Here is a 25755-nt window from a genome sequence, read left to right as displayed (position 1 = left end):
GCCCCCGCCGGCTCCCCGCCCCTTTGGCGGGTGGGAGGTTTTGGGGGGCGGGAGGGGTGGGGTGTCTGCGACCCACGCCAGCCCCCACCTACCCCTCGGCCCCGGCCAGCCGGCCCAGGGCCTGCACGAGGCCGCCCGCGCCCCTGACGCTGTCCGCGTGCTTCTCATTGGACGTCACCTGCAAAGGACAGGGGTCAGGAGGTCAGGAGGTCAGGGGCCCCGCGGGGCCGCTCCGGGCAGGCTGAGGTCCGGAGGATGGTGCTGTGAGCCCAGCTGGGGAGAAGGAAAGCCAAAACCCGCAGCGGTGCGGGGTGTGTGCAAGCTCTCCCGCCCCACCACCCGCCACAGCTGCGCTGCCCCTCCCCGCAGCCGGGACGGACAGACGGACAGCAGCCACCGCCCCTGACCCGCCTGCCACCATCCACGCATCCGTCCCCGCGCGCTCACCATCCTGCGGAGGATCCGCAGCAGCAGCTTTCGCTCCCGGGGCTCGGGCCGGGCGCCCAGCGCGGCCGCCCAGCTGTGCAGGTGCGCGGGGGCCAGGCGGGCCGGCCGCTCCCCGCCGTACAGCTGCGCCAGCACCGACAGGCAGCGCGCCGCCGCCTCGAACACCTCGGGGTCCTCGCTGGGGAGCTGGGGGCAGGGGCCGAGGGCACGGAATGGAAATGCGGGACTCATCCCGCGGAGCGCGGCTCCGAGCCGGCCTGCGCCCGCGGGACTCCCATCCCCCGCGGACCAAAGCAAGCCGCCAGGGCTGCCGTGGCTCGCGGGGTAGAGCTGAGGGACAGCGCCCCGAGTTCAAGACCCAGGGCCAGCGGCAAGAGTAGAAGCAGGCTTAAGACAGATGGCCCCTGCACAGAGAAATCCATCCCCCCGGAAACGCAGCACGGACACAGAGGGTTGGGGAAGCCCGCGGCCCTGCTCTTGGGGCTCGGGGGCCGGCTACGGCTTGGGGGTGCCCCGGCCAAGCGCTTACCAGCAGGATGAGGTGGCTGGAGAGGCCCGTGAGCGGCTTGCTGTGGACCAGAAGGTTCTCGGCGGCCTGCGTGGCCCCTCCGGAGCCCGACTTCTGGGCCTAGAACATGTGGGAGACACGTTTTTGTCTGTTGGGCTGGTGCTGGGACTTGAACTCGGGGCCTGGCATTGTAACGGAGCCTCTTTGTGCTCAAGGCTGGTGACGCTCGGGGCTTTTCTGGTGGTTCCTTGGGAGAGTCTTCGGACGTTCCTGCCCAGGCTGGCTTTGAACCGCCGTCCTCGGACCTCAGCCTCTGGGGGGTGGGACGGGCGGGCTCCGAGCACCCACCTGGAGCGCCTGGCGGACCACCCCGGACGCGTGCGTCAGCATGGCCTGCAGGATGTCCAACAGAGAGCGGAGCAGCGCCGTGGCCATCTCGTTGTTGCTTTTGCTCATCCCGTCCAGGTAGAGCGTGGCCGTGTGCGTGAACAGGCCACACACGCGGCTCACCAGCCCTGGGCGGTGGGGACGGAAACGGTCATCATAAATGACACGCGAGCAAAGGGTGAGCGGCGGGCGACCAGCCCAGAGACTCGGGAGGCTGAGATCGGGAGGATCGTGGTTCAAAGCCAGCCCAGGACACCTAACATCCGCTCGGCAAGCAAGCCGGAAAACCCAAGTGAACCTGAGAGATCCTGAGCTCAAGCCCCAGCACCAGCACCAGGGAGGAGAGAAGGAGGGAGGGAGGGAGGGAGGGAGGGACCCAGCCTCTCCCAACACAGCTCCTGTGTTCGTTTGTTTTTCCTGTCAGTCGTGGGGCCTGGGCGCCGTCCCTCAGCTCTTCCACCTGAGCCACTTCCGGCTTTCTGGTGCTTCGTGGAGGTCAGAGTCTCTGGGACTTTGCTGCCTGGGCTGGCTTTGAACCGCGATGCTCCGCTCTCAGCTCCCTGGGTGACCATCACTACAGGCCGAGCCACTGGGACCCAGCGGGGCAGGAATCTGAATACAGCTCTCACGGGGAGCCACGGGGCCCGCCCAGGCCCAGGCCCAGGCCCAGGCGACAGACAGCGCCGGTCACTCCCCAGCTCCGCCACGGGAGGGCGCCGCAGGCCCCGCGGTCCTGGCGTGAGGGATTGTACGTCCTCACGCTGCAGCACCAACACGCTGCGCTGTCACGCGTTCCCCGCAAGGGGGAGACGCAACCACAGGCTCGACGTGAGCGCCCTCTGCGCTGGGGCCCCAACTCCCCCCGGGGCGCTGTTCTGAGATCTTCATCTTTGGGGGTGCGGGGGGGGGGGTCAGGCCTGCTGCTCTCGCACTTGAGCCACAGCTCCATTCGCAGCTTTTGGATCAACACACACGCACACGCATGCACACACACACACACACACGTGCACACACATACACGCACACACACATGCGTGCAGACACGCACACACGCACACACACGCACGCACACACATGCGTATGCGCACACACATGCGTGCAGACACGCACACACGCACACGCACGCACACACGCGCACACACACATGCACACACACATGCACACGCACGCACACGCACGCACACACGCACGCACACACGCGCACACACACATGCACGCGCACACACACATGCACACGCACGCACACACGCGCACCCCCCCCCGCAGGCGCCCGTGCCGCAGGCCGCCCTCACCGTGCTCGTACAGCAGGTTCAGGTTCGAGTCCCGGCTGGCCACCAGGTTGCTGAGCAGCGCCACGACGCTCTGCGAGCTGCTCCCCGCCACGCCCTCCTGCGGCTCCTGCAACACCCGCGCCAGCATCACCGCCGCGGCCAACACACGCTGTGCGCGCGCGTCTATCCTGGGACTCGAACTCGGGGCCTGGGCCCTCTGTGACTCACGGCTGGCGCTCTTCCACTTGAACCACGGCGCCATGTTGAGCCCCCTCAGCGACTGCCCTTCCCCTCCCGCCCCCTCCCCTCGGCCTGGCTTTGGGGGAAGAGCCGAGAAAGAGCGCGAGCCCCTAGATGGCCGCCTGCTTTTGCCAGCTCGGAAATGCCCACGCACGGGCGCGCATGCTGGCCCAGTGGCCAGGGAGGCCGAGCCGGAGGATCGCGGTGCGAGGCCAGCCCACGCTGGGAAGCCTGGGGCACTACCTCCAAAGGACGCGGCCAAAAGCCGGAAGTGGAGCTGTGGCTCAAGGGGTGCAGCGCCAGCCCAGAGAGGCGACAGCTGCGGGACGGTGAGCACCCAGGCCCTGAGTTCAAGTCCCAATACTAGTGCAACCCCCTCCCCCAAACCAGCACCGCCCCAGCCCGGCCCGGGGCCGCTGCAGAGGAGCGGCGCCTGCTCACCAGGATGAGGTCGAAGATGAGCGGCAGCAGCAGCTTGCTCTGCACCACCAGCCTGCGGAAAACAACCCGCACAGCGTTACGGAAGGCTTTCGTTGGTCGTGGGGCCTGAACTCTGAGCCTGGGCGCCGTCCTTCAGCTCTTCAGCTCAAGGCTAGCACTCTACCACTTGAGCCACAGCGCCACTTCCAGCTTTTTCTGCTTATGTGGTGCTGAGGAATTGAACCCAGGGCCTTATGCATGCAAGGCAAGCGCTCTACCACTGAGCCACCTGCCCAGGCCTTGTGCGATCCATTAAGAATTTGCTCCAACTCCGTGGCACAGCGCAGCGCGCGGCGTGTCGCTGTGCTGTGGAGGAAGACTCCACTCCCGCGTGAAGTCGTGCTGCGCGTGGGTGGCTCAGCCTGCCATCCCAGCGACCCCGGAGGCTGAGGCCTGAGGATCGTGGTTCGAGGCCAGCCCGGGCAGCAGCAAAATTGGCTGATCTCCAGTGAACCAGCAGAAAGCCCAGCAGTAACACCATGGCTCAAGGGGTAGAGCGCCCGCCTTGAGCAAAAGCAGCTCAGGGGCAGTGTCCAGGCCCTGAGTTCAAAAAATCACCATCACCTTACACGGGGTGCGTGGCTCAAGCGGCAGAGTGCCCGCCTAGAAAACCCAGTGTCAGAGCTCAAATCCCAGGGGCGGCGGGGAACGCACACACACAACCCGGACACGTCGCCCCCCCCCGTGCCCCCCGCCCCGAGGTGGGGAGGGCTGCGACTCATGGCACCTGGTGAGGGTGGCGTTCTGCTCCGTCATGGCCACGAGGAGCTTCAGCGCGTACGCAGGGACAGGGCCGGACTCCGTGAGGACCTGCGCGAACCTACAGAGATGCACACGCCCGCCGCTCAGCTCCCGACCGCATGCACGCCCGTGAGCTCTGGTCCCTCACTACTCAGGAGGCTGAGATCGGAGGATCATGATTGGAGGCCAGACCAGGCAGGAGAAACAGTGAGACTCTTATGCTCAATGAACCACTCAGGAAACCACAAGTGGCGCTGTGGCTCAAGTGGTAGAGCGCTCGCCTTGAGCTGAAGAGCTGAGGGACAGCGCCCAGGCCCCGAGTTCAAATCCCAGAATGGACAAAGTGTAAGAAACAATCCCTAAGGCCCCCTGACCCCGTCCTGCGCCTCTGGGGACAGAGCAGGGGCAGCTGCTGCGGGGGGGGGGGGGCGGCACTCACTGCGGGAGCAGCGTGTCTCGCACGAGGCTCAGGAGGGCGCTGTCCGACTTGGCCTGGGCCGCCTCCGCCCCCGCGCCGGCCTCGGGGTTCACGAGCAGCGACGTAGCTTCTGACAGCAGCCGCAGGCTCACCAGCCGCCACTCCACTGCGAGGGGGGGAGCGGGAAGGAAGCGGGCGCGCCGGTCATCCAGGCCGCTCAGGAGGCTGAGATCCGGAGGATCGCAGTGCAAGGCCAGCCTGAGAGACTCTCGTCCCCAAGGAACCACCAGAAAACTAGAAGTGGCGCTGTGGCTCCAGGGGTAGAGGCTCGCCTTGAGTCAGAGCCCAGGGACAGCGCCCAGACTCTGAGATCGAGCCCCACGACTGACACACAGAAAGGAAAACATGGAAAACCCCAATAACAAAGCAGAGCGTGGAGAGACGGGAGCGCGCAGCCGCCGCCGGCTTCTCCACACCAGCCTCACCGTTTTGACTTTGGAGCAGAGACACTAACGGAGGCAGGACGTAGCCGACGACCTGCAAGCAAGCAACAGCGCGGGTTCGAATCCCTGATCAAGGGGAAGCCAGCGGCAAGCACCAAGACAGAACCAACCATGCAGGAAAAATGGGGGACCCAGGGCGCCCCCGGCGCGTCATCCCAGAGACTCAGGAGGCTGCGATCCGGAGGATGGCAGTTCCGAGCCAGGAAAGCCTATGAGACCCTCAACAACAATGAACCACCAGAGAACCGGAAGTGGCGCTGTGGCTCAAGTGGTAGAGCGCCAGCCTTGAGCTGAAGAGCTGAGGGACAGCGCCCAGGCCCAGAGTTCAAGTCCCAGGACTGACTTTTATTCTGAAGTTCCATCCTCTATCCTCAGATCGCCAGCTTCCTGAGTGGCCGGGATTACAGGCATGCCTACCAGCGCCCGGGAGAAAGGGTCTGTCTGAAAGTCAGTTCCCAGGGGAGCCTCCGTGGCCTTGCGGTTGGGATGACCACGGAACTGCCGCTCCCCGGGCGGCCGAGGCCGGGGTGGAGGCCAGGGGAGGTGGAGCGCCAGCGCCCCCTGGTGGGCAGAGCACTCGCCGCACCATCCCCAAACCCTCACCGTGGCGTGGTGCTGCTTCAGGAAGGCCGGGTACTGGATCACCGCTTCTAGAGTGGACAGGGCCATCTTGATGAACTCGGCTGCCGCCGCCGGCCCTGCGCACGCACACAACCACGCCTTATTCTCCATGCACCACCGCTTTTTGTCGGTCGTGGGGCTTGAACTCAGGGCCTGGGCGCTGTCCCTCAGCTCTTCTGCTCAAGGCTGGTGCTCTACCACTTGAGCCACAGATATGGCGCCACTTCCGGTTTCCTGAGCGGTTTTGATTGGAGGGTCTCACGTGTTTCCTGCCCGAGCTGGCCTCAAACCACGATCCTCCACATGTCAGCCTCCAGAGTAGCTGGGATGACAGGCGCGAGCCGCTGGCGCCCGGCTGTCACCTGCATGTTCTAAATGCCAGCTGCTAATGGTGTCAGACACAAGCACGAGATTTTGGGGCAGCTGTACGCCAGTGGCTCCCGCCTGTCACCCCAGCGACTCAGGAGGCTGAGATGTGAGGATCACAGTTCAAAGCCAGCCCGGGCAGGAAAGACTGTGAGACTCCTATCTCTAATAAGCCACCAGAAAACCGGAAGTGGCGCTGTAGCTCAAGTGGTAGAGCGCTCGCCTTGAGCTGAAGAGCTGAGGGACAGCGCCCAGGCCCTGAGTTCAAGCCCCACCACTGACAAAAGAAAAACCGTGGTGCACTCACCGACGGCGCTGTCGATGTTGGTTTCTCCGGAGTCGATCGACTTAATGTGACCCTGAAAAGCATGAAATCCTCAATAAGCGGCGGCCGCACGCCACAGCGCAGGGAGAATCCGGCCGTGGCGCGGCGTCTTCTCAGCTTCAGGACACATCACGTCAAAACTACCCGAGGGGCGCCGGTGGCTCCCGCCCGTTATCCCAGCGCCTCGGGAGGCTGAGGTCTGGAGGATGGCGCGTTGAGGCCAGCCCGGGGAAGGAAAAGTCCCGGTCGGACTCTGGTCTCCACTGAAACCGCCAGACAGCCGGAAGTGGCGCTGTGGTTCAAGGGGCAACAGCAGCAGGCCTGAACACGCAGCGCGCAGGGCCACGGCGCCGGGGCGGGGGCTCCCGGCCCAGGACTGGCACGAAGAGACAAGGCGGACTCACCAGAAGCGTTCCGTAACTGAAGAGGAATTCCTCCGTGATGACTCGAGGCCGGAATACCTGGGGGGGGGGGGGTTGCAGGGATGGACGTGTGAAAGCCAAGAAGCACGGACGGACGCTGGGCTCAAGCGAGAGACCCCGCCGCCCTGTGGAGCATGCTCAGGGCCGCTGCCCCGCCCCCCCTCCTCCTCCAGGGCTGGATTTCCGGGGGCGGGGGGGTTGTCACCTGGGAAGTGACCAAGTACAGGGCCACGGGCATCATGGGAAGGCACAGCTTCAGCTGCCGGCCTTGGACCGTCGACGGGTGTTTGCGGCCGGACACGTTAGCCAGGGCCTGGAGGATGTCCCCTGCAGGCACAGACACAGCGCCGACGGCCGGGCGCGGCGGCTCACGCCTGTAGTCCCGGCTACCCGCCGGGCTGAGATCTGGAGATCGGGGGGCGGGGGAGGGGAGGGGGAGGGGGCCTACCCAGAATGCCCGGCAGCTCCTGGGCGACGTGCTGCGTGAGCAGCCGCAGGCACCGGGCCAGGTGCTGGGCGCAGCCCTGCGGCTCGGGGCGCGGCGAGGTCCTCCTGCTGTCCCTCTCGATGTACATCACCAGCCTGCGGGCGCAGCGCAAGCCGTGGCGGCTCTGCGCGTGCGCAGGCCCGGGGGGGGGGGCCCAGCACGCCGACCCCGAGCCACTGCCCCCCCCCCCGTGCGGGTGCACCCAACAAAGCTCACGGGGCACCCGGGGGCTCACGCCCGTCCTCCCAGCGACTCGGGGAGCCCGAGATCCGGAGGATCGTGGTTCGAAGCCAGCCCCAGGCAGGAAAAGGTCAGGAGGTTCTCATCTCCAAGGAACCCACCAGAAATCAGAAGCGCAGCCCTGGTTCTAATTGCAGGGCTCCAGCCTTGAGCTCAAAGAGGCTCAGGGACGGCGCCCAGGTCCTGAGTTCCAGCCTTTCCAAGTATGTTTGGCTACTGATTGTGTGTGTGCTGGCAATGACTCAGGGTTTGGGTCCTGGTGCTCTACCACTTGAGCCGCAGCGCCACTTCCAGTTTTCTAATGGTTCACTGGAGATCAGAGTCTCACAGACTTTCCTGCCCAGGCTGGCCTCGAACCACGATCCTCCGGATCTCAGCCTCCCGAGTAGCTGGGATGACAGGCAGGAGGCGCAGCGCCCTGAGTTTATTCAGGATTGTAAAAACCTTCTCCTGGCCTCTCTCAGTGTCTTGCAGTTGCGCTCTCTTACACTGTGTCGCGTTCACAGCAGCCTCGTCTCTACACAGACCCTCTTGCCGCTGGCTGTGGTTGGTTTTGGGGGGGAGTGGAGGGGGTGACGGCTGTTGAATTAGATGACTGTTTAAGCCGCGCGCGGTGGCGTTTGCCACGCCAGCAGCAGAGGACAATCGGTTGTTCCCACACGGTTAACCAATCATCTACACTACTTTCTTTTGGAAAAGTTAAAACAACAACAACAAAATCACCATCGTCATCATCGTCATCATCATTTTAAAAAAGCAGCCCCATTTCCCGTAATCTCTTCCAGGCATCGGCTGAGAAGAATGTGTGTCACAAAACCAAATGGCAAAAAAGTCTAGCCCCGGCCGGGCGTCCGGTAGCGCACGCCTGCAGTCCCAGCCAGTCAGGACGCTGAGATTCGAGACTTGCCATCCGAAGCCGGCCCGGGCAGGAAAAGGCCCCCGTGAGACTCCTAACTCCAGTGAGCCCGCAAAAATGCCAGAAGCGGCGGTGTGTCTAGAGCGGGAGAGCGCCAGCCTCGCGGGGGGCTGGTCTCCCACGCGGTGCCCCCCCCCTCCCCTGACCCAGAGAACGAGCAGAAGGTGGGGGGAGGCTGGGGGTGGGTTCCCAGCATGGCTCCCGGGCCTCGCTTCCTGTGTGACGGCCGGCCGCGCTGCGCACTGCCCGGCCGGGCTCCGCCTCGCCGTCCCTGCGTCCCGGCCGGGGAGAGGCTCACCTGGCGTGGCAGGTGAGCAGCAGCATCTCGCGGTTGTGGATGAGGGTGTAGAGGAGCACCAGGAAGGCTTTGGCTCGGATGGGCGTGGAGGGGCTGTCCAGGAGCCGCATGACCGTCGACACGAAGTCCTGCGGGAGGCGTTGGAGAGCGCGGGTCGGGTGCTAAGCTAAGCCGGCCACGGCCACGGCCACCACCCCACAGACCATCATCATCATCATCACCCCACCCACGGCAGCACCCAACATCACACCCGCTACCTAATTTCCCTTTTTTGGTCGGCCGCGGGACTTGAACCCGGGGCCCGGGCGCTCTCCAGCTCAGGGCGAGTGTTTTACTGCTTTGAGCCACGGCGCCACGTCCATTCCCCATCAGAGAAAGGAAGTCTCACGACTTCCCTTCCCCTCCCTGGCTTTGAACCTCGCTCCTCCTCTCTCAGCCTGCTTGAGCAGCCGGGATTACAGGCGTGCGCTACCGGGCGGCTCCAGATAGTGACTGCGAGGGCGCTGGCCGCACCTTCTCCTGGACGAGCCTCTGCAGGTGGAGGCCGCAGGACAGCATGGTGGCGAAGAGGGTGAGCAGACACTGCTGCGCCTTGCAGGCCGAGCAGGCCAAGGCGCCCAGGACGGCCGGCAGCCCCACCTTCTCAATCACGTTCTGGAAGGCGGCGGGACACTGCCGGGTGATGCGACACAGGGCCTGCGGAGGACGAGGAGCCACAGGGCACCCGTGAGACCGGCGGGGAAGCCCGCCCACCCCGGGGCCCACGCCCATCACGCTCGCCGCTCAGGAGGCCGAGATCCGGAGGATCGTGGTCTGCGAAGCCAAACCCTGGGGGCCAGAAAGTCTGCGGCGACTCTTCTTTCCCACGAACCATCAACATAAATAAATAAAAGAGCCAGGAGTGGGGCTGTGGTAGCACCCAGCCTTGCAAGAAGCAAGCTTAGGGACAGCGCCCAGGCCCTGAGTTCGAGTCTCAGGACTAGCACAGAGACAAAAAAAAAAAAAAAAGACAGGAAAAGAACAGAATGAAGGGGAGTGGGCGAGTTCCATTTGCAAGGCCCAAGAAAGTCAGGCTGCACGCGCACACCCGACGCGCGTCGCTGCCCCTAACAACTTGTGAATATCAAAAGAAGCAAAAACCAAATCCCCAGGACCTGGAAGAGAAATACGGGGCGGAGGCGGCCCAGAGGCAGAGGACTCGGAAGGGCCACAGGAGGCCAGGTTTCAATCAATCAGACCAGAAGGACTGGTCTTCATTCAACCCACCCGAGATCAGCCGCGCATGCGTGCGCGTGCACAGCTTCCTGTCTGCCTGTCGGTCTCTCTTTCTCTCTCTGCACCCAGTGACTCAAGTCCAGCATGCTCGAGACAGCCTGTGACAAGACTGCAAAAGCAGCTTTCTCCGAGCCGGGCAGCGGTGGGTAGCGCATGCCTGCCGTCCCGGCTACTCTCGGGGCTGAGATCTGAGGATGGGGGTTCCAAGCCAGCCTGGGCATGCAAAGTCTATCAGACTTCTCTCATGTAAACCAGGGGAAACCAACAAAACCCCAAAGCGGAGGTGTGGCGCTAGCCTTGAGCGGGGCTTGGCTCTGGACAGCGATCCTCGGGATTTCAGCCTCCTGAGTGGCGAGGATGACGGGCAGGAGCCAGCGGTGCCCAGCTCCATTTCCGGCGTTTGGGAGTGGAGCGGCCCCGGTACGGGCGGGCGGGACGGGGCTGGAGCCGCGGGGCTTACCGAGATGGCGGTGAGGCGCAGCGCGTCCACGGTGGAGTGGCGGAAGAGGAACCAGAGCGCGGGGCCCGCCTCGCTGGTGATGAAGCCCTGGCCCTGCGGCGCGCCCGTGCTGCACACGTTCTCCACCACCTTCGCCGCCATGTGGTTCACCACGCGCTCCTCCTGCACACACGCGGCGCCGCTCAGCCGCGGGGAAAAGCCGGGCGGGTGACGCGGTACAGGGGGAGGGCGCCAGGCCCCCGGGTGCGGGGGGGGGGGCACTAAGGGAAAGATGGCTGCCACGAGTTCAAGGCCCGGGACTCGCAGGAGAAAGAAAAAGAAATATGGGGGAATGGAGGGACAGATGGACGGGTGGATGGATAGACAGATGGGCAGATGGACAGATAGATGGATGGGTGGATGGACAGATGGACGTGCGAATGGATGGCCAGACGGGTGGATGGACAGATGGATAGACGGATGGATGGGTGGACAGATGGATGGGTGGATGGACAGATGGACTGGTGGACGGGTGGATGGACAGATGGACGGGTGGGTGGGTGGATGGACAGATGGACAGGTGGATAGATGGACAGATGGACGGGCGAATGGATGGACAGATGGGTGGATGGACAGATGGATGGACGGATGGATGGGTGGACAGATGGATGGGTGGATGGACAGATGGACGGGTGGGTGGGTGGATGGACAGATGGACAGGTGGATAGATGGACAGATGGACGGGCGGATGGATGGACAGACGGGTAGATGGACAGATGGACAGGTGGATAGATGGATAGATGGACGGGTAGATGGACAGATGGATGGGTGGACGAGTGAATGGACAGATGGACAGGCAGATGAACAGATGGACGGGCAGATGGATGGACAGATGGACAGGCAGATGGACAGGTGGATGGGTGGATGGACGGGTGGATGGACAGATGGACGGGTAGATGGACATATGGATAGGTAGATGGATGGGTGGATGGGTGGACAGATGGGTGGATGGACAGATGGACGGATGGACGGATGGACGGGTGGACGGGTGGCTGGGTGGCTGGATGGATGGGTGGATGGGTGGATGGATGGATGGATGGATGGATGGATGGGTGGATGGGTGGATGGATGGACGGATGGACAGATGGACGGATGGGTGGATGGATGGGCGGGTGGATGGACAGGTGGACGTTGGGTGGATGGACAGGTGGACAGATGGACGGATGATGCCAACAGCATCGGTCCATCTCCAGCTAGCTCTACACAGAAGAATGGCAAGTGTCCGGCTGAGGTGGGGCTCGCCTGATCTGCACCCAGGCCCTGGGTTCGAGTCCCTGAAGCAGACACACACAATTCGCTTATCCCCGGGCGATGGCAGCTTTAGGGACACGTTCGAAGGCAAAAACCCACAGCCAACTTAAAAACACCCGGCTACTCGGAAGGCCGAGTTCCAGAGGACGGCGGTTCGAAGCCAGCCCCGGGCGGGAAAGTCCCTGAGCGTCTTTAGCTCCTAGAAACCACCAGAAGACTGGAAGTGGCGCCATATATATGTGGCTCGAGTGGTAGAGCGCCAGCCTGGAGCACAAAGCAGCGCAGGACCGGCGCGGGGCCCTGCGTCCCAGCCCCCCTTTTATCTCCCCCCAGGGCAGGTCCCTGGCTTGGCGGCTCGGTGCCCAGCAGGGGGGGAGGAACTGGGGGTCTCACCCCTTCCCGCAGGCATCTCATGACCACGGCGTAGGTGGCGGAGGGCAGCGGCCAGCACTCCCGAGGGTGGTTCTTCTTCTCCTCCTGAGGCCCAGCGGAGGGAGGAAGATGGCGAGGCGGGCGACAACGGCCCGTCCGTCCGAGGAGGAAGCAGACACGAACAAAAGAAAGGAGCCGCTCCGGCCGGGCGCTGTGGCGCACGCCTGTAATCCCCGCTGCTCCTTGGCAGCGCTGGGGGGAGGGAAGGAGGGCGCGTGTGCGTGTGGATGTGCGCGTGCGCGTGCGCGTGCGCGTGTCACCTGCGTGGCCACCAGGTACAGGAGTTCACCCAGGGCGGGCAGCAGGCACTGCTTCAATTTGCTGTTCCTAAAGTTCTCCCGGAGCAATTCCGTCAGCAGGGAGATTGCCTGAGAGACAGACAGACAGACAGACAGACAGAGCTAGTTAGTTGAGATGCATGCCATGTTCCGTAGTTTCTATATTAGCGTCCCATTCGCCTTCCTTGGGGGTCTTTGTTTTGTGCGTGTTTTGGTGCTGTGGAGATTGGAACTCAGGGCCTAGCGCTATGTGAGGCGGTTCACTCCGGACGGATCTCAGCCGGGCGCCGGGCGCCCACACCCGGCATCCCAGCCACCTGGGAGGCTGAGATCTGGAGGCTCGTGGTCCGAAGCCAGCCCGGGCAGGCAAAGTCCGTGAGATTCTGATCTCCTATGAAACCACCAGAACGCCGGAAGTGGCGCTGCGGTTCAAAGTGGTAGAGCGCTCGCCTTGAGCTGAACAGTGCCCAGGCCCAGAGTTCAAGGCCCACAACAAACACAACAAAACACAACTATCCTAAAAAGGGAGGAGTGGGAACGAGGCGTCGGCGGCCCACGCCTGCCACCCCAGCTACTCAGGAGGCTGAGATCGAGAGGATCGCAGTTCAAAACCAGCCCAGGGCAGGAAAGTCCATGAGGCTTTTATCTCGAATTATCTACAAACAACAAAAACCAGAAGTGGTGCTGTAGCTCAAGTGGTAGAGCGCCAGCCTTGAGGAAAATAAAGCTCAGGGACAGCGCCCAGGCCCTGAGTTCAAGCCACAGGTTAAAGAAAAAAAAAAAACACCCCCAAAACAAGCAGCAATGAAATACTGCGTGGGGAGGGGTCCCCTAAGAAATAACTTAAGAGCGGGCATGATGACTGCACACGGTCACCTTAGCTTGTTGGGAGGTAGGTAGAGATTTGGAGGCCCACGGTGCGAATCCAGCCCAGGCAAAAAAAGCTCACGCGACACCTAGCGGCTGGCGCGGAGCGGTGCAGCCAGCTGCGGGCGGCCAGGGAGCTACTCGGAGAATCGCAGCGCCCCCGCCCGGCCACACATCACATCTCCCAAGTAGCACAAGCGCCACCCAGGGCCATGACTCAAGGGGCGGGGCGCCTGCCCACCCGGAGAGGACCAGGCCAGCCAGACCAAGGAGAGAGCGGACAGCGCACCTCGACCACGGGCGCGTTGTCCTGCAGCTCGGTGGTGTGGGACGCCAGCAGGGCGATCACGCGCGCCACCTTGGAGCGTCTGCGGGGGACACAGAACACGGGCTCGGGCCGGCCGGCGAAGGAGGCTCAGTGGCAGGGCGCTCGCCCGGCACACAGGAGGCCCCGGGTTCGAGTCCTCAGCAGCACACACGCCGAAAAAGCCGGAAGTGGCGCTGCGGCTCACATGGTGGAGCGCCAGCCTTGAGTGGACAGGAAGCCCCCAAGTTCGCATCCCTGCTCTGGCACACACGCACACACGCACTGGTCTCTTTCACGACAAATACGTACGTGAAGGACAATTTTGGAAGCTTCTAGAACTCCCCGCAATCTCAGACTTGAATTTAGAACATTCAGCATAATGGCTTTAGCTTTCTTTTTAAAGCTTACAATCCAGCAGTCTCCAGACACGCCCCGAGTCGACAGTTACCACGGGTCCATAGTAGGTGCTCATTTAGGACGGCAGTTACCGGGCCCCCAGTGCAAATGCTTCAAGGACTTACACATCCCAGTTTGTGGCGATCCGCAGGTGTTGCACGAGCAGGTTGAACTAGGACACAAAGTTCAACACGGACATTCTAGTCCACCGCCCACCGCCCAGAAAAGGAACGGCTCAGCGACTCCCTCAGACTAAAGGGTAAATGGTTGCCCGTGGGGGGGACCTGAGGGACCTCCGCACCGGCTCTGTGCGGGCTGCCCGGGACCTACCAGGGGGGAATGCAGGAGCCGCGTGGCCACGGCCTTGTGAGACGCCACCGCGCACAGGTAGCACAGGAGGTTGAGCTTGGCCCGCGAGGCCACTGTGCTCTTCTCTGTGGAGTCGAGCTGCGAGCAGGCCTGTTGCAGGAACTTGCTCCAGTCCTGCTCCCTCAGACCCAGCAGCTTCTCGGCTGCCCTCGGGAGAAGCAGAGCTTTGCACAGGGCGTGCGGAGGGGCGGAGGGGCCCAGACCCCCTCAGAGCCCGGCGCTCGCCTCTCAGCCCAGTGACCCCTGGAGGCTGAGATCTAGAGGATCGAGGTTCAAGGCCAGCCCCGAGCAGGGAGAGTCGGTGACACTTTTAGCTCCAGGGAAGCATGCAGAACAAGCCGGGAGTGGAGCTGAGGCTCAAGTGGAAGAGCGCCAGCCTGGAGCCACAGAGCAGCTCAAGGGATGGCGCCCAGGCCCTGAGTTCAAGCCCCACGACCGACACGTACGCAAGAGAAACAGGAGCGACAAAAGGGAGAATTTCATCATGCCCGTCCCAACGGGAGGATTTCCAGGCAGGGCTGCCAGATGGGCCTGTTTAGAGAGGGCGCGGAGGGTTGAGGAGGAGTTTTATGGTCCTACCGGAATGCGCGGGGAGATGCAGGATTTTGGGATCAAACTTCATCGGCGGCGGCTTCATTATCTGTGATGCAGATAAGAAATACAAAATGCCATCTCAATTCTGATCATCTGTCTCCTAATGTGTCCCCAGCGTCAGGTTACAGACAAAAGAGAACGCAAGAAGAGACTGTCAGCAAGAACAGCAATTCAAACCCGGGATCTTTATGATTGCCCGAGGCAGCGGGGCGCCGGGGGCTCACGCCAGTCATCCTAGCTACTCAGGAGGCTGAGAGCTGAGGATCGCAGTTCAAAGCCAGCCCCGGGCAGGAAAGTCTGTGAGAGTCTCATCTCCCATGAACCACCAGAAAACCAGAAGTGGCGCCCTATCTATCTGGCTCAAAGTGGGCAGAGCGCTCGCCCTGAGCCAAAGGAGCTCAGGGACAGCGCGCCCAGGCCCTGAGTTCGAGGCCCACGACTGACTGGGGGAAAAAAATTATAAATAAAACAACTCAGGTCTGAAGAACGGCAGCGTCTGTGCGTACCTTGGGATTGTCAATAATCGGGGTGACAACTAGATCGGCCTCCGTGTAGATGAGCTCCCGTATCTGCACCTCCAGCGCCTCCTGGCTCAGGGGTCCATCTGTGCCCTGAAATACAAGCACAGGCCACGAGTCCCACCAACAAAACCCGGGACTAACCCAAGCCGGGCATGCGTGGCTCACGCCTGCCACCCCAGCTACTCAGGAGGCTGAGATCCAGAGGATCATGGTTTGAAGCCAGCCCGGGCAGGAAAGTCCCCGTGAGACTCTTTCTCTCTGATGAACCACTCAAAAACCCGAAGTGGCGCTGTGGCTCAAGTGGTAGAGCGCCAGCCTGAAGCGCAAACAGCTCAGGGACAGCGCCCAGGCCCAGAGTTCAAGCCCCACGACCAAAACACAAAAAGAAACACTGGCAAAAAATATGGACATACTACACTTTCACCTCCTCGTAGGACCTTTTCAAACCCAGAAAGAAAAAATAAAAATCACACTGAGGAAATGTTACCAAAGCCAAAAATCCACTGTGAGCGTGCACTCACAATTCCACGACCTTCAGAGAAGGAGCAACAAAGGTCTTGCCACAAGTTTCAATTTTACAATTATGAAGTTTTCCCACACCCTGACTTGGGATTCTTTTTTTCTCAGGGCCTGGGCACTGTTCCTTGAGCTTCAGGTTCTCTGGTGGTTCACTGGAGATCAGAGTCTCACGGACTTTTCCTGCCCGGGCTGGATTCGAATTGCGATCCTCAGATGTCAGTCTTCTGGGTAGCTGGGATTACAGGCGTGAGGGACGGCTCCCGGCTGCCTATTTCTTAGACCGACAAGTACTTCTGATAGCCCGCTCACCTCGATCAGAGGAGAGTTCTTCGGCGGTGAATCCGGGGTGAGGGCCTCATCAGGATGTAAAACCACAGTGCTGGTCCTCGGGGTTGGGCGAGAACTTGAAAACACACACGAGCTGATTTAGCAGTGGGTTGAGATCTATTTAGCAGTTTAGATCAATTTAGAGGTTGATTTAGCTCTATCGTAGGCCTTGAGCAGAAAAAAAAAAAAAAGCTCAGGGATGACACCCAGGCCCTGAGTTCAAGTCCTAGGACCAGCACAAATCGTTAATTATTAGGATATTCAAGAAAATCGGTCAGGGTATAGTAACTACCTAGATTCTCATCCGAATAAAAAGCTTTCCACTCACGTCTGCGTATATAACCCTGTTGGTTTTTGGTGTGTGTGGCTTGGAAGGTAATTCCCTGGCTAGCTTACTTTATAACCTTCCCTTACAATCTGCTATATGTGTTTTAAGTAGAAACCTTACCATATTGGGTTTTTTTGTGTTTTTTTTGGTGGATTGTGGGGCCTGAACTCTGGGCCTGGGCGCTGTCCCTCAGCTCTTCAGCTCAAGGCTAGCGCTCTACCACTTGAGCCACAGTACCACTTCTGGTTTTCTAGTGGTTTATTTGAGATAAGAGTCTTACTGATTTTCTTGCCCGGGCTGGCTTTGAACCTCGATCCTCAGATCTCAGCCTCCTGAGTAGCTCGGATGACAGGCGGGAGCTACTGGCCGCCCAGCTGACGATATTGGTTTTATTACTGTGTTTTTACACGAAGGCTTGTCCAGACAGAGCAGACGTCAGAAAACACTTCAAAGGGAAATCTGATCTTTGCGCTTGGTGAGAATAAGTTATAAGGAAATATATTCCTGATTCCAGGGGCTTCTCTGCTACATGTTTTCAGTTTGCCACCTCTTAGAAATACAGTCAAAATACAAAATCGAAGACAAAGGACTGGGGACCTGGCTCAGGCGGTTGAGCACCGGCCCAGCATGCACAAGGCCCCGAGTTCAAACCCCGACCCTGTCAAAGAAACAAAGACTGAACGGTCAACTGCCATCCACTCCCTCGGGGGTTTTGCAGTCACCATACCTGAGGAGAAACATGGCTTCGTTTAACTCGCCGTCCTCGGTGCTCTTGGGGCGCAGCTCCGTTGGATTTTCTGTCGGAGGAAATGAGCATTCTGCAGCAGCAGAACGGAAAGATTTAAAAAATGAAGTGTTAACAAGGAAGACTTGAAGAATGAAATTCAGCCAGGCACCGGTGGCTCACGCCGGTCATCCCAGCGAGTCAGGAGGCTGAGATCTGGAGGATCAAGGTTGGAGGCCAGCCTAGGGACAGGAAAGTCCGTGTGACTCTGGATCTCCAATAAACCACTCAGAAAAAGCCCCAACGGGTGCTGTGACTCAAGTGGTAGAGCGCCAGCCTGGAGCAAAAGCAGCTCAGGGACAGTGCCCAGGCCCTGAGTTCAAACCCCAGAACTGACCTCAGAAAAATGAAAATTTAAACCGTTTTTTAAAAAGCTTACCGAGTCTGAAAGAGCGACATGTCCACTGGCCGCTCCTCTGACCTTTCGCTTGGGCATTCAGAGGACTCTTCAAAAACTCCCTGGAATCCTGGAGCCCAGAATGTTCCATGGCAGCTCGGCTACTACTACACAGGAGAAAGCCAAGGCGATCATGCTTGACACTGAAACTCTCTCTCCAGTTACAGACGCAAATTACAAAGTTGAACACACACACACACACACACAAACACACACAGAAATAAAGAGCTGGATGCCAATGGCTCATGCCTGTCATCCTTTCTACTCAGGTCAGGAGGCTGAGATCTGAGGATCGCGATTGGAGGCCAGACCGGGCAGGAAAGGCCATGAGACTCTGATCTCCAATAAAGCACTAGAAAACTGGAAGTGGTGCTGCGGCTCAAGTGGTAGAGCGTTCGCCTTGAGCTGAAGAGCTGAGGGACAGCGCCCAGGCCCAGAGTTCAAGCCCCAAGACTGGCAAAACAAGTGAATTTAAAAAGGGAGAAAGCAAAATCAAGAATTCCAAAAAGTGTTCTAATTACATTCATGGTGCCAGCTTGCATCAGACAAACCCCGGGTCCTCTTCAGCCATGAAAGCCCAGCAAAATCTCAGTCCCTGCTCTTCCCATCTCAGAGCAAAGGCCAGGCTCATACCCACCTGAGGCTCAGGTCTTCGAGGCCCGACTCCTGCTCATCCCTCAGCAACGCGTCCTTCCAGAACGGATGCTGCAGCAGCCCCGCCCACGTCAACCTGCGCAAAAGAGCATCAAAGGCAGCCCAGTGGGGTAGTGCACGCCTGTAATCCCAGCTCCTCACGAGGCTGAGATCTGAGGATCACGGTCTCGCGGCTGCTCAAGTGGTCGAGTGCTCGCCTTGAGCAAAAAGCAGCTCAGTGACAGCGCCCAGGCCCTGGGTTCAAGCCCCAGGGCTGGCAATCAGTCACTCAATCACATGGCCCCCATACCTTTTCTGAGGATCTTTCTGAAGTAACCCATCAAGCAAGTGAATAAAATCTGATGATGCTTTAGGAAGTGAAGAATCTATCAACAAATTTTTCAGAAAGAAAAAAGGGATCAGATCAGTAGGTAAGTCAGGCATCGACTGTAGGACCCTCCAGAACACTGAGGGGCCGGGCGCTGTCCCTCAGCTCTTCAGCTCAAGGCTGGCGCTCTACCCCTTGAGCTACAGCGCCACTTCCGGTTTTCTGGTGGTTCATGGGAGATAGGAGTCTCACGGTCTCTCCTGCCCAGGCTGGCTTGGAACCACGATCCTCAGATCTCAGCCTCCTGAGTAGCTGGGATGACAGGCGTGAGCCACCGGCACCCGACAGATGATTGTTTAACGCAGCATAAAATGTGGCAGAATTCAAGCCCCAAGACTGGTCAACAAAAACAAGAACAAAAACATCGAAAAACAAAAAAGGAGATAAATGAACTTATCTGCAGCCCGTGAGCTCACCTTTTGGGATGGGTGGCAAGGGATCTTCGTACAAAATCTTCTCAATTAACTCCGAAGGACTTTCTGAGGAGAACGGGGGCTTTCCTGAAATCATGGGAAGGGGCAAAATTAACTGGGTCAGCCAGGTGCCGGTGGCTCACACCTGTCAGCCCAGCTACTCAGGAGGCTGAAATCTGGAGGATCACAGTTCGAGGCCAGCCAGGGCATGGAAGTCCGCCTGACTCTTTTGGGGGAGTCCGCTCGTGGGGCCTGAACTCTGGGCCTGGGTGCTGTCCTTCAGCTCTGCAGATCAAGGCTTAGTGCTCTACCACTTGAGCCACAGCTCCACTTCCAGCTTTTTTTTTTCTGCTTACGTGGTGCTGAGGAATCGAACTCAGGGCCTCAAGCTTGCAAGGCAAGCACTCTACCACTGAGCCACCTTCCCAGCCCTCGCCCGACTCTTATCTCCAATGAACCGCCAGAAAATGAAGCGGTGCTATGGCTCAAGGGGTAGAACGCCAGCCTTGAGCTGAACAGCTCAGCGACAGCGCCCAGGCCGAGTTCAAGCCCTGGGACTGACAAAAAAAAAAAAAAATACATTACTAATTGTCCTCATCCATCCTCCGGTTCACAGATGACAGACTCTCTGACCCAAGGATTTCCAGCTCCTTGGTAAGAACTGCTACTAACTCTCCCTTGCTTTAGCTGGTGCTCAACCACTTGAGCCACGCCTCCAGCCCACCTTTTTGCTGGTTATTTTGGAGAGGGGACTCTCACGATCCTTCGAACCGTGATCCTCTGTTTCTCAGCCTCCTGAGTAGCAAAGGGTGACGCAGAGGAGTCGCTAAGTGCCTCGGGAACCCTGTTTCTGTTTTCATTCTGTTGCCAACCTGGCTGATTTGGGGAGGGGATCAAAACGCATCACCTGAGAACATTTCGTACAGCAGGCAGCCCACCGACCACAGGTCGCTGGCACGGGTGCAGTCCGTGCCCCTCACGATTTCCGGGGCTGTGTACACCAGAGACCCTACAACCAAAAACACACCCGACGTCTTAGGCCTCTCCCTCTCCCCGGCCCGCGTCCGGCCTGGCAGACTGGGGAGATGGCAACAGACATCAAGAAACAATGGACGTGTGCCCGGCACCAGAGGCCCACGCCTGTCATCCCAGCTACTTCAGGAGGAGGCTGAGATGATCCGGAGGATCGCAGTTCAAAGCCAGCCCGGGGAAGGAAAGTCTATGAGACTCTGATCTCCAAGGAACCACCAGAAAACTGGAGGTGGTGCTGTGGCTCAAGGGGCAGAGCGCTCGCCTTAAGCGAAAGAGCTCAGGGACGGCACCTAGGCCCTGAGTTCAAATCTCACAACCAACACCCCCCTCCCTTCTTCTCGGGGCCGCATACCCTTCACCCTGGCTTTCATGTTTCTCTTGAGGGTGTTTTCCCCGCTGTCGCCGCTGCCTCCGTCCTCGGCAGCCACCAGCGCGAAGAAGTCCTCTAGGTTTTCCCCTTCCACTTTGGCCAAGCAGAAATTGCTAAACTTCAGCGTGCCGGGACCTTCCAGAAGAATCTGTGCAGATTAAAAATAAATCAAGAATACATGCACCTCCATGTTTATTGCAGCACTGTTCACAATAGCCAGGATATGGAAACAACCCAGACGCCCCACCACAGATGAATGGATCCAAAAATTGTGGTATCTATACACAATGGAATATTATGCAGCCATTAGAAATGACAAAATAATGGCATTTGCAGGGAAATGGATGGAGCTAGAAGGAATCATGTTGAGCGAGGTAAGCCAAGAACGAAGAGACAAACGGTACATGGTCTCCCTGATAAGTGGATGCTAAATCCAAAATGTTAGGTGATATGACAAAATTAACAGGACTTAAGAAACAAAGAACTCCTGCTCATCTGGTTGAACCACTACTAAATATCCCCATGCTGCTGATCACATGTATGGTGTATAACACGTGAACACTGTTATATATTACAGACTGTGATAGACAATTTGCTCCAGGAAAAGTTAGAGTGAACTTGTGACTTTAAATGAGCATCATTATTCCACAATACTGTGAATTTCCAGAAATTATGTAATCACTTAATCACAATCAAAAAAAAAAAAGAACCTCGGGGAAGGGAGGGAGGGAGGGGATGGTAGGGGGAAAACAATGGAGGGGGTAACAATGTTGGAGAGGAAGTGTACTCATTACCTCACTCATGTAACTGTAACCCTCTGTATAGTATCTTTACAATAAAAAATTTAAAAAAAAAAAAAAAAAGTTCAGGGGCAATGCCCGGCCTCGAGTTCAGGACCTCCAAAAAAATAAAGATAAAATAAATAAATCAAGAAACTAAATCGAACAGCCCGGATGGCCCTACCAGAGATAAGCAGGCCCCAAAACCATGTGGCACCTCCGCACAATGGAATACTACTACATGTTATAAAGGTAACATGCTGTCACCGAGACACACACGGCACCACGCGCGCTCTCCTGTGTGGAAGGCAGCCGAATGGACTCCAGGAACTGGACCCAAGGGGTTGTTTTCTTTGGGAGGGTGAGGGGGGCACAGAAATGGAGGGACTGAGAGTGAACAAAGGCAGCCGTGGTCCTCACTGGACACGGAGTAGAAAATGATCTCTACGCCTTGTGGGTGGGAACGGGAGGGAAAAACTGGGGGTGAGGGAAGGAAGCATGGGGGGGGGGACACAGTCCACCAAGAAATGCGCTCGTGACCTGCCTGATCTGACTGTCATCCCTGTGTGCAGCACCTTTAGGAGAAGAGTAATTTTTTAAGTAAATAAATCGGTACAATTTCAGAGCTAGAGGCCGGTAGCTCACTCCTGTAATCCAGGCTACTGTAACTATGATCTCAGCAGTTAGGAAATGAAAAAATCAGCGGATCACCTTCCCTGGAGAAATGTCACAGAACACGATGCCCAGAGTGTGGAGATAGTGTAATCCGGCGATCACGTCAGCGCCAAATGCTCGCACAACATCTTCTGGAAGGTTCTCGTCCTGGGCAATAACTGTCTCTAAGGATCCGCCTGCAAGGCATTGAGTAAGTCATCTCCATAAGCTACCAACCTCATCTTAAAAGGAAGAAGCGAAGCCGGGTGCCGTGCCTCATGCCTGTAATCCCGGCTACTCAAGGAAGCTGAGCCCTGAGGCTCACAGTTCAAAGGCAGCTGGGCAGAAAAGCCCATGAGACTCTTATCTCCAAGGATTCATCAAAAAAAGCCAGAAGTGGCACTGTGGCTCAAGTGGTAGAGCGCTCACCTTGAGCTGAAGAGCTGAGGGACAGCGCCCAGGCCCAGAGTTCAAGCCCCACGACTGACCAAAACAAAAACTAACAAAAAACACCATTTAATGATCCTTATTATTGAGTGCATACATAGAAGCATGCAAACTTACTTTATTGCTGGACCTAGAGTTTGAACTCAGGACCTGGGGGACACTGTTCCCTGCGCTTTTTTTTTTTTGCTCAAGGCTGGTGCTCTACCACTTGAACCACAGCTCCCTTCCAGCTTTTTTGAAGTTTATTGGAGATAAAGAGTCTCACAGACTTTTCCTGCCCAGGCTCAGATCTCAGCCTCCTCAGTAGCTAGGATGACAGGTGTGAGCCACCGGTACCAGGTGCCATCCCCGCCCCCCCCCCATTATACTGCTAAAAAATAAAAATAAAAGGTTGTCATGCTCATCTTTCCCTGTGCAAAGACACTGCTGTAACCCAGAACGGCCACCAGGTGGCAGCATGGGACAGTGCAACTTTGCTCCCGCACTCCACTTGCCCACAAAATAAGAGATAATAACAATAAATCACTATAAAAAAGTAGGGTGCGTGAGGCTCTGCCTTAATACTTTTTTTTGGGGGGTAAGGGAGGTGGAACGTGCCCGTACTGGGATTTGAACTCACGGCCTCACACTCTTGTTTAGCTGTTTTGCTCAAGGCGGGTGCTCTACCACTTGAACCACACTGCCCTTTCCTGTTTGTGGCAAGTTAATCTGAAGGGTCTCTCGGGTTTAGCTGCCCAGACAGGCGTGGGAACACGATCCTCAGATCTCAGCCTCCTGAGTTAGCTGGGAGGACAGGGGTGTGCAACTATGCCAGGCTCCACACGCGCCAGTGGCTTTCACCCCTGAAGAGCGACACAAGGGTTACCGGCCTGCCCGGGGAATACTCTGGATTGTGCTACAGTAGATGCATGTGTGGACATTCGAGGTAGTTCTCACGAGATCTGGTGCCCAGGCTTACCCGTGCAGAGCTCCACCACGAGCCACAGGTGATTGCTGGTCTCGTACCATTCGTGAAAAGTCACGATATTCTTGTGCTTAATTTCATACGTGAGACGGACCTGCCGGGAAAGCGGGAGGGGGGAAAAAAGGTTCTTGAACTCTTGCACGTAAAAACCACTTCAGTGAGCGATCAGGAGATAGATGAAAAAAAGATGTAACTCATTTTCAGACATTAAGAAAGGCTAGCCACAGGGAAATGAGGCTAACGATGTCTCATCTTCATGCCTATTAGGATGGCTACTCAGGAGGCTGACATCTGAGGAGCCTAGTTCAAAGCCAGCCTGCGCAGGAAAGGCGGGGAGACCCTGACCTCCAATGAGCCACCAGAAAACCAGAAATGGAGCTGTGGCTCAAAGTGGTACAGCACTAATCTTGAGCACAAAAGCTCAGGGACACTGCCAACTCCCTGTGTTCAAGCCCCAACAGAAAAATAAAATTAAAAAAATCCCAGGCTGGGCACCAATGGCTCACGCTGGTCATCCTAGCTACTCGGAATGCTGAGATCTGAGGATCTCAGTTCAAAGCCAGCCCTGGCAGGAATGTCTGTGAGACTCTTTTCTCTCCAATGAACGACAAGAAAACCAGAAATGGAGCTGTGGCTCAAAGTGGTAGAGCGCTCGCCTTGAGCACAAAAGCTCAGAGACAATGCCAAGGCCCTGAGTTCAAACCCCAGGACCAACAAAAAATAATAATAATTTTTAAAAATCCCCAGGACTTTCTTGTCCCAGCTGGCTTCAAACCACAATGCTCAGCTCTCAGCCTCCTAAGTTTAGCTAGGATGATAGAAGTGAGTGTCCAGTGCTCAGTTTATAACTTACTTTTTTTTCCTCTCTTGTTTTACTTTGTTGATGGTTCTGGGTATCAAACCCAGGGCTTTGGGCTCTACCACTGAGCTACATACCCAGCTCTAACTATATATCCTTGAACTTGACATCCTGCCACCTCCCAATGCCAGGATTACAGGCGTCTGCTACCACACCTGGCATTTGGCTACTTTCTCCTCTGACCAGAGCACTGCCTCTTCCCAGCGTGGATGGACGGGCCGCACACTCACCCAGTTGGTGATTTCCGGTCTCTTGCACTTTTCAGCACACAGGATGGCCACAAAGTTGATCGTCCCCTTCCGCCGCCCTTTGTAGACCACGGTGTTGGTTCCTCTGCCAATCTCCTCATAGAGAATGAAGTTTTCCATCTCTCGGCTGACTCCTCACATGGGGTAAGAATGCATCTTTAGCTCCTAAAAGGCAAACAGAAAGGACACTGATAAAACTAGCTGGGGGAAGGATGCATTTGCTTAATGGGTGCATGAATATGTAAATATGCAAGTTCATCAATTCCATGTATGAGATTCTTAGGTCCAATTTACTAGCAAACTGTCACAAGCGGAGGTATGGCTCAAGACGCAAAGCACCAAGCCTTAAGTGGAGTTAAAAAAAAAAACTAGGGGACAGCGCCTGGGCCCTGATTTCAAACCCTGTACAGACACGCGTGCACAGGCCAAAATCAACTGTCACTTTGTCCCTGGAAACTGAACTCAAATACAGAAAACTGCCCACAATGAACCTAATAGAGAAATACCCTACAGTCAGCATCCGCCACCCGAGGAACCCCAGAATCTACCCTCACCCCCCAAATAGTCACCTACCTGACTCTCTCTTCTCCCCTCCTCACATTTCTCTGCAACTCTTCTACCCAAAGTATGCTGTTCCTGGCAGCGTCGTTTTCCCCCTGCTTTCCAAGAAAACAGTGCTGTGTGTTGAGTCTCTGGGTTTTTCGTCCTCTTCTTATTTTTGTCTACTTAGGCTCCTTCAAATTCACTTTAAAAAGCATCAGGAACGCCGCCCCCCACCCCCCCGCCAGGTGAGAGCTAATTCACTGCACGTGCATCTCACACGCGTGTGCGCACACGCAAAAGCACAGGTGACTGCGATTAACTGGAAGATTCCCAACTCATTCCCTGCCTTCATGGAAGCTTCCAGAGTGCCAACACCTGTTATTTAACAAATGCAAACCCTGAGGCCTGTGCAGGCCCGTGGATTCCCCACTGAGCAGATCCAAGGCTGGGGTTGCAGGGCGCCCCAAGTTTATTCCCTCCCATACCCCTCCCCCCCACCTCTCTCCACACCCCCACACACCCCTCTCCACACACCCCCTATACCCCCACTCCCCACACCCCTCTCCACGCCCCCCACACCCCTCTCCACACACCCCCAAACCCCACATCCC

General features: G+C 57.9%; 1 protein-coding gene across 1 annotated transcript; it reads right to left on the bottom strand.

Moving 5' to 3' along the window:
- Nucleotides 1-88: 88 nt before the first annotated feature.
- Nucleotides 89-25349, bottom strand: Ulk4 (unc-51 like kinase 4). The gene is made up of 36 exons (XM_013030241.1): nucleotides 25175-25349; nucleotides 24584-24766; nucleotides 23489-23588; nucleotides 22141-22280; nucleotides 20633-20798; nucleotides 20156-20257; nucleotides 19252-19335; nucleotides 18758-18833; nucleotides 18452-18544; nucleotides 17797-17921; nucleotides 17361-17430; nucleotides 16288-16381; nucleotides 15445-15549; nucleotides 14924-14984; nucleotides 14306-14487; nucleotides 14101-14147; nucleotides 13562-13640; nucleotides 12388-12495; nucleotides 12089-12172; nucleotides 10406-10567; nucleotides 9184-9366; nucleotides 8671-8798; nucleotides 7178-7311; nucleotides 6935-7056; nucleotides 6712-6768; nucleotides 6290-6341; nucleotides 5599-5693; nucleotides 4978-5029; nucleotides 4514-4658; nucleotides 4061-4153; nucleotides 3295-3346; nucleotides 2635-2740; nucleotides 1304-1470; nucleotides 977-1075; nucleotides 448-633; nucleotides 89-178 (listed from the first exon to the last, which is right to left on the bottom strand). Exons 2-36 carry the CDS (start codon nucleotides 24719-24721, stop codon nucleotides 89-91), a joined length of 3777 nt encoding a protein of 1258 aa, XP_012885695.1. The 5' UTR covers nucleotides 24722-24766; nucleotides 25175-25349.
- Nucleotides 25350-25755: the final 406 nt, after the last annotated feature.

Source organism: Dipodomys ordii, unplaced genomic scaffold, assembly GCF_000151885.1.
Source record: "Dipodomys ordii isolate 6190 unplaced genomic scaffold, Dord_2.0 Scaffold128, whole genome shotgun sequence".
Taxonomy (NCBI): domain Eukaryota; kingdom Metazoa; phylum Chordata; class Mammalia; order Rodentia; family Heteromyidae; genus Dipodomys; species Dipodomys ordii.
Note: the sequence above shows the minus strand (reverse complement) of the source record. Positions and strands in the feature narration are given on the sequence as shown.